Below are 7967 nucleotides of genomic sequence, written 5' to 3'. Positions count from 1 at the left end.
GACGGGGCAGTGCTCAGAGCCCAGATGCCCAGGCACATGGCTGGGGCCAGCGAGGCAGCACCAGGCTCTCAGGGTCAGGCCTCGGCCCCACTCTCTCCTCCAGGATGTTCCTCACTTGAAGGTGGGGCCCGAACCCTAGGTGCGTCTCCCCATTTTGCTCCTCCCCTCTTTGACTTGTCCCCTTGGAAGCCTCCCGCAGCCCCATCCTGGAAAGATGTCTGCAGATCTGCTCCCTCCAGGAGGAGCAGTGTCTGGGCCAGGGGGGCCACAGTGATTGTAGTTGAGGGCATCATATGGTTACAAGTTTCCTTCTTTGAGAATGATTCCTTGTCCCAAGTGCCAGGCAAGGCAGCCCAACTCTCCTGTCTTGGGGTCTACACTGGCCCTAGGGTGAGAGTAGGGGATTTGGTACTGCTTGCTCTGTGGCCTCCAGAGTCCTGGTCAGCATGGGTTCTCCATGAAGCCTGTTGGATTATGCCCAAGGAGGCCATCCACACATGGTGTGAGGGCTTGCCTACTGTCCAGTGGCCATCAAGTCACCACCCAGAAACACATCCCCCAGGCTTGCCCAATGCCGGGGACCATAGCCCCTGCAAACCTGGTGGGCCAGAGATGGCATCCACAGAGACCCTCAGTCCTGGGTCAGGCTGGACTTTGGGGAGGAAAGATTGAGTTCCACACCAGGCCAGAACCCCAAGTCTGTGATGCCCAGCCTGGGTGCTGTCCCGATAAATACGGCCCATAGTCACAGCAAGCTGGGTGGGTCCTGAATCTGACCCCTGGGACAGGCCTGGTGAGCAGGGCTACGGGCCTCCCCCAGGCAGCTGCTCAGAGGACATAGGCCCTCTCTGGAGCCGACAGCCACACCAGCCGTGAACGCACATCCAGACAGAAAATCCACTTCTGAAAGCTGATATCCCAGGAAGACTGATTGTGAACCGAGGGGCTTTTCCGATGCATCGGAGCAGGCCTGGATCTTGAATGCCATTTCCTTTCTCTCCGTGAACAGGAGAGATCAGAGGCAACGTGCTCTGTTCTGGGTGAGGAAATGAAAAATGAGGAACTTTTCCTGCCAGCCTGTCCCTGGGATGGGCAGATAGAATGGTCTCAGTGAGAACGGGACTCTGAACAAGCTTGAGCAAATGCTCCCTTGGACTTGGGGCAAGGCGGGGCAAGGCCAATCTTGTGAGTAACGTTGTCAGCTGGGAGCTTGCTGGAAAAACCCTCGCCAACCTGAAGACCGGGGCAGCCCAGGGACCCATCCCAGCCGCCCTAACCCCTGGGGCATCCACCCCTGGCTCCCTTCTCAAAGTGTAACCAGGGCATTCAGCATTTGGGGAGACAGAGACTCCACAACTCCCAGGGCTCTTGGCCATGGGGTCAGTCCACAATGCCCGAAATGCTCCCAAAGGGAAGGACACCAACACAACCTCCAGAGATGGGAGGGCCCTGGAGGGGCAAAGTGTGGGGCATGGCATCTCTGTGCCCTTGGCCCAGGCATGGGTGTAGCCGTCCTTCCTCTCCCTTGGGGCTTCAAAAGCTCAGATGTAAGAAACCCACGCAAATCTCACCCAGGACCCAGGGCTATAGGGGCTCTTACACAGGGTGGGTCAGTAGGAAGAAGACCGGGCCCCCGGGAGTTAACACGCAGGAGCCCCTCCAAGTCCAAACAACACTGGCAGAGCTGCCAGCCCTCGGGAACCTGGCAAGGCCTGAGAGATCCCAGAGCAGCAAAGGGAGGCCTTGCTCCCTCTGTCAGCAAGCTAGACGCCGGGGGCTTTCCTTGGTTTGGGGTGTCAATGTGAGAATTCAGAGGGCCATATGGACCTGGACAGCCCTTGGCTGGATGCAGGACAGGCTGGGCTGGTTCCACGCAGGCGGCGGGCTGCAAAGGCTGCGGGCATCCATGAGTCCGGCTTTCTGCAGCCCCCTCCCAGGCCCGCCTCACCCGGGATGCTTGGCACACACTGGCCTCACGAACCCTCATAAATCCGGGCAGCTCTTTCCAAACACTGCTCTTGGCAGGCCCTGGTCATGGCTCCCCAGCGCGGGACGAGGGACGCGCCCTGGACTGCAGCCACGCAGGCGGCTGGGCAGGCAAGGGGACGGGGTGCATGCCCCCCTACCGGGGCCACCCCATTAAGATTGCAGAGGCAGCTGCCTGGCATATCTGGGTTCTCATGAGAAGCATAATCTTCCTCTCACCCCCAGATGCATCTGCACAGCTCAGAGGTGGGCACCACCCTCCAGGCCCGTGAAGCCCCCGAACCGGCCACGTGTGCTGGGGAGGCCCAGCCGGGGAGCAAGGCTGCCCCTACTTGCTGTTGCTCCCACAACCGTTTCTCCCTAGAAACCCTTTCCACCAACCAGACAGCCCTGCCCGGTGCCTGCAGGGCGGCTTTTATCCAGCTCCCAGCCTGGCCCTGAGCCAGCGCCCGAAAAATGCCGTCAGCCACCCAGAAACCAGCTCTGGGATTCGCCTGGGAGGAAACCGCGGCCCCGAATCTGGCCCATCTGGACCCGTTTTGCCTACTGAGGAGGCCCAGGGGAAGGAAGACGCAGCGCTGGCTTCTGAGATCTGTCCTGTTCAAATTCAGATACAGCACAGGAGAGGGAGGGTGGTCTGGCCGCATCCCCCCACCCCATACCCTCCCCGGGGAGCCTGGGGTTAACCCTCGAAGAGCTCACTCCTGCTTTGGCCAAGCCCCTTCAAAACAAAACCCCACAGTCTCAGAGACCCGCATTCCCCAGGCTTACAGAAAGCAACACATGCCACGCAGCCCATGTAGATAAAATGTATTTTTTAATTTTATCAAATTGATCTGTACAAAAGTTAGCGTTGCTTGGTCAGAAAGTAGCGAAACACAGCAGGTAAGTGACAGCGAAAGTCCAAACTCAACACTGAAAAATAGATTGCATAAAAATGAGTTTGCTGCAGTTCCCTGCCCCCACCCCCAGGAAGAGATACACCAAAAAAAAAAATTTTTTTTCTAGAAAAAGGTAGGAAAAAGTAGAAAAAGTAAAAAGAAGCAACTTCTGAGATGTACTTAAATTTACAAAGTTTTAAAGGCACAAGTTTCCAGGAAGTAGGCAGTTATCGTTGCTCAGCAAACAGCGGAAGCAGGACAGGTAAATCAGGTATTATTCTTCTAAAACTAAGACTCTAAAAACGCTTAGTGGAGAAGGTTTTAGTTTCACAGCTTGTAGGTGGCGCCTGGTTCCTAAGAGCCGAGATTAATGCGTTTCTGAAGCCACCACGTCCCAGGAAATTCCCGCCTCCACCACTTGGCACAGTTGGTTGTGGGCAGGGATGAAATTCAATGGTGCCCTGCCTTCTAAGCCTTGACTTAATGCTGGGTGCCAGGGCACCCCAGCCTGATCAGAGACACCATAAGACAAATCCCTTCTTCTGCCTTGGGGTCCTGGCCACCACCTGGGGGCCTAGAGCTAGGGCTCTCCCTGACATCTTCCAGCAGCCAGCCTCTAAAACACCCAGAGTCAGGGCCTCCACCCTCACCGGCCCCACACCGGCCCCAGCCCCCTCACCCTAGGCCCTCTGGCTTCCGTTTTGTCTTAAATTCTACTCTCTGCACAGATTACTTCATTAATTAAAGATAAAATAATACAGAACATAAATACATTTTAATGGCTTCCCAAACAAATCAAACACATTTAAGCTTCAAAAATAAAAATTAAAAAAATAAAATAAAAAGAAATGTTAATCACAGCCAAACCTTGCTCGGAAGAACCCTAACTATAAGGAACACCTCAGGTCTAACAGGCTGGTCCCAAGAGGTGCTCCTGCGGACGCATCCCTGTATCCCCGCTGGGCTGTGGCTGCCGATTCGCCACGGGAATGCAGGTTGTTAGTCCTGGGGAGTTCTCAGTGCCAAGGCTGGCTGGGACCTCAGAACTCGGGCGACCTGGAGACCTCACGCCTCTTCCCTCCTTTTGTCCTTTGTGCTGTGGCTGCCGCTTTGCATCCACTGGGATGCAAAACCCAGAAGCTGGGTCTGCTCAGAGAGGGACCCAACGGCTGTCCTTCAGAGGTGCAGTTGCCACAAAGAGAGAGAAGGGAAAGAGGGCTTTGTCCGTGGATAAGAGTTTGGAAATCTGGAAGCGGAGGGGAGTCGTTTACAAAGCATGGCTTCCCGCAGACTCCAGCAGGCACTTGATGGAGCCGTGGCACACGTAGGCGCCACCTCTCCTCCCCTCGCCTCGCACACCTTCTGGAAGCCCTCAGAGGGAGGCTCTGTCTTTGCTGAGATAAAGGTTGTCCTCCCCAGAAGCTGATCCCTCCGCGCGGCTGTGTGCCCTCAGGGTCTGGTCAGGGTGGTGTACACGGGCTGGTCCCAGTTACTGGGGGGGCTGTGGGCAGGTGGCACGGAGAGGCCACCCAGCAGGGGCGAGGCATAGGGCCGGCGGGGCGAGTGGAAGTAGGGGTACTGGTAGAGGCTAGACGGGTAGCTGGGGTATGGGCTGTAGTAGTTGGGGGCCTGCAGGTCAGTGTAGTCGCACTGCGAACTGGTAAAGGAGCTGGCAGCCGCAGCAGGCGTGGCCGTGGTGACGCTGGCCTGGGCACTGTAGGAGCCGTAGTCAGTGCGCCCTGGAGAGCCATGCGACTGGTCGCCGTAGTGGCTGGGGCTCAGCTGCTCCGTCTTGATGTGCGGTCTCGGGGGGCCCGCCTCAGTGGGTGACGCCGAGGCCGACGGGGCTCCCTTGTGGGCCCAAACGGGGGACGACCCGACGCCAGCCGCCCCGGAGTGCGAATAGGAGGTACCTCCATAGGAACCAGTGGCCGCAGGCTGGCCTGGCTCTGAGGGCAGGGCCGAGTGGCCATTGAGGGGCAGGTACTGGTCAAACTCATGGACGTCAAAGGTGTCCATGTTTCCGATGACCTCACTGCTCAGCTCAGAGATGTCCACGTTGCTGAAGTCGATGTTCTGGCGTCCGCTGTCCGCCAGGCGGCGCCCTTCCAGCTTCAGCTCCTGCTTGCCCCCGTGGTGCAGGTCCGTCTTGGGGGTTGTGGGCGGGGTGGGCGGCCCGTGGGTCTGCCCTGGGGACAGAGCACATTTCAGGGATGAATGCCCCTTCTGTGGGGGGCGGCGGGGCTGGCAACATGCACACAGGAGGAAAACCAGCCCCGCTAACTGCCGCAGGTAGGAATCAACGGCTTTTTGTTCCCGCATGTCTCCCAGAAATTCCAGCAAAGCCAGACCCAGACCTCACTCCTCGTCCAAGGAAATTCCGTTAAGCGCTGTTCTAGGGGAGGACCTGGGGCCCAGGAGGCCCGATCATGAAGACCAAGGTAGGGGAAAGGAGAGGAAGTGCCAAGCCCTGCGTCTCCAGCAGCAACGCTATCCACACAAAACCTGTCTCCCCAGGTCCATGGCTTTAGCCAGCTTGACTGAGACTACTCGGCTGGCCAGGACTCCACCCTGGTCAGTCTGACCCTGAAACTGCGCTGCTGACCACCTTGCTGGTGGCATGAGTGAGTCCTAGGTCAGAACCAGCAAAAAGGCGAGGAGAGCAGAAACATCTTCAAGAAGAAGGACAAAAACACCCAGGTCACAGGACTATGGACCAAGGAAAGCTATCAGACCCTCATTCTCAGAGGAGGCTAAAGAGACCCCTGTGGGCGTCAGAAACGACTGCCTCTCAGGGTTATGGGGGCTTTTTCGGGGCACATGGGGAAGGTTTGGCTCTCTCGAGGGGATCTTCCCTGGGAGTGAGCCCTTGCTCCCCACCCACAGGAGCTCACCTGTGTGGTCACCGTGGTGGTGTGTGTCACCAAGGCCGGCATCAGTCTTATACACAGCACCACCAGGGTGGTGGCCCAGCTCAGCGCCCGAGTCTGAGTCGCTCTGGCCAGTCTTCACGCTCTTCCTCCGGCGCGGCTGGTACTTGTAATCTGGGTGGTCCTTCTTGTGCTGGACCCGCAGCCGCTCTGCCTCCTCCACAAATGGGCGCTTCTCACTCTCACTCAGCAAGCTGCAGGGGGAAGGGCAAAAGCAGGGTGGCAAGGGGGCCTGAGATGCTCCAGGGGGCTGGCCTGTGCACTAGGTGAGGTGTTGGGGAGGACCAGGGAGCCTCGACGGTCATCAGACAGGCGTTCCCCATCTCGAAGGACTGGAGGACTCAAGCCACGGGGGCCATTCAGTGAGGTCAGAGGAACAAACCAGAACAAGACCCTAACCTTCCCACTTTTTTCTTCCTCCTCTTACTTCCCTCCTTTGTGAGCCTGTGTTTGTCCTCTCCCTTTGGGACTTTCTAAGGCAGGCAGGGAAAGAGGCCAGGACTTAGCTGAGAATACCCTGTGGACAAAGTGAGGCTCCCAGGAACCAAGCTGGGACTCTGTGGCAGCTGGGCTTCCCAGACCTCCAGAAACACTGGCAAAACCCAGCAGTCCTCACTGAGGCTCAAAACACACACTGGCCCCTCATAGCCTTCCAGAAGCTCACCTCTAACTGCCTGTGAGACAGGGTATAGGGGTACAGAGGCATGGGGCTGCCACGATCCGCAACACCCACTCTGGACAAAGACAGGAGCATTGAAGTCATTCACAGAAGCTCTGAGAGCCCACTCATGAGGTGAGGAGCAGGGAACAGGGACCAGGACCCTGAACTCAAGAGCTGTGCCTTTTAAATCCAAGTGTTTGGTAGGGACCAGCTGTCCAGAGCAGCAACCCTATCACTACTGCTGCCCTAGATCCTGCAAAATGGCCAGTCTCATCATGCCAAAGTGTCCACAAGTGCTGGACACTCCGCCATCCCCCTCCTTCCCTGCTGAGGGTGCAGGGGTGGCAGAGTAGAGGGAGAGCTGTGTCCTGCTTCCAAACAGAAGCCACCTCTCTGCGGGAAGACAGGCCTCCGGGCTCTGGGACCACTCACAGCTGGGGTCTCCAATTCTGCCTGCCAAGCTTGGTCTAGAGTAGGCTGTTCCTGGACTTGGGGGATATGCTGGGGGCTGCACACCGTTCCCACTCCCCTCTGCCTGCCCAGACCGCCCAGTACCCCGCGATCGTCCCGCCTGGCCAGATCGGGTTTTTCCACTAGGACTCGCCCTAGGAACAGCCACTGGGAGCAGGGCCGAGGCCGGGCGCTGCGCCACGTCCCAGCACCGCGCACCCCAGGACCCACTCCCCGCCCCTGGCCTCGGGAGTGCACTCACCGCCACAGCTTGCCCAGCGTCTTGCTGAGTTCGGCATTGTGCAGGTGCGGGTACTGATCCGCCAGCTTGCGGCGAGCCGCCTGCGCCCACACCATGAAGGCGTTCATGGGCCGCTTCACGTGCGGCTTGGCCTTGAGAGTGCCACCGCCGCCGCCGCGCACTGGCATGGGCACTAGGCTCCAGTCGTAGCCCTTGAGCACCTGCGACACGGCGTCGCGGATGCAGGCGGGGAAGCGCTCATCCGCCGCCTCCGCCGCGTCGCCCCGGCTGCCGCCCCCAGCGCCCGCCGCGCGGCCCAGACCCTCGGAGCCGGTGGGCGACGGCGGCGCGTCGGAGTCCGAGTCCTCCACGTGCGACATGGAGCTGGCAGTGCCAGACGGGCTGCAGGGCGGCTGGGCGCGGGCCTCGCTCATGTCCAGCATCGGGGCCGCGCGCTGGGAAGCGCGCACCAGGGACGTGTACTGGGTCCGATGCCCGGCTGCGCTGCAGCCGCTCTGGGACAAGACTACGCCGCGCGGTGGCCCGACCTGCGTCCTGCCGCCGCTCGACCCCGGCCCTCTTCCCGCCGCTGCCGCCGTCGCCGCCGCTGCTGGAGCTCAGTCCCCGCGGGGCGACCCGCAACAAGTTTCTTTAAGCGGCGGCCGCAAGGCTCCGCCCCCCTCCCGGCTCCCAATTCGCCGGCGCGCACCTCACTGCCCCCGGGGGCGGAGCTTGGTCGCCCCCGCCCTTCCCCCCACCTTAAAGAAAGCGCCGCGATTCCGCGGCGCCCCCGCCCGCCCAGCCCGGCGCCGCACCAC

General features: G+C 59.6%; 1 protein-coding gene across 1 annotated transcript; it reads right to left on the bottom strand.

Annotated features, from left to right (window-relative positions):
• Positions 1–2792: 2792 nt before the first annotated feature.
• SOX8 (SRY-box transcription factor 8) lies at positions 2793–7763 on the bottom strand. The gene is made up of 3 exons (XM_010991134.3): positions 7171–7763; positions 5762–5991; positions 2793–5056 (listed from the first exon to the last, which is right to left on the bottom strand). Exons 1-3 carry the CDS (start codon positions 7590–7592, stop codon positions 4317–4319), a joined length of 1392 nt encoding a protein of 463 aa, XP_010989436.2. The 5' UTR covers positions 7593–7763; the 3' UTR covers positions 2793–4316.
• Positions 7764–7967: the final 204 nt, after the last annotated feature.

This window comes from Camelus dromedarius, chromosome 24 (assembly GCF_036321535.1).
Source record: "Camelus dromedarius isolate mCamDro1 chromosome 24, mCamDro1.pat, whole genome shotgun sequence".
Lineage (NCBI taxonomy): Eukaryota > Metazoa > Chordata > Mammalia > Artiodactyla > Camelidae > Camelus > Camelus dromedarius.
This window is presented reverse-complemented; position numbering and strand designations above follow the sequence as displayed.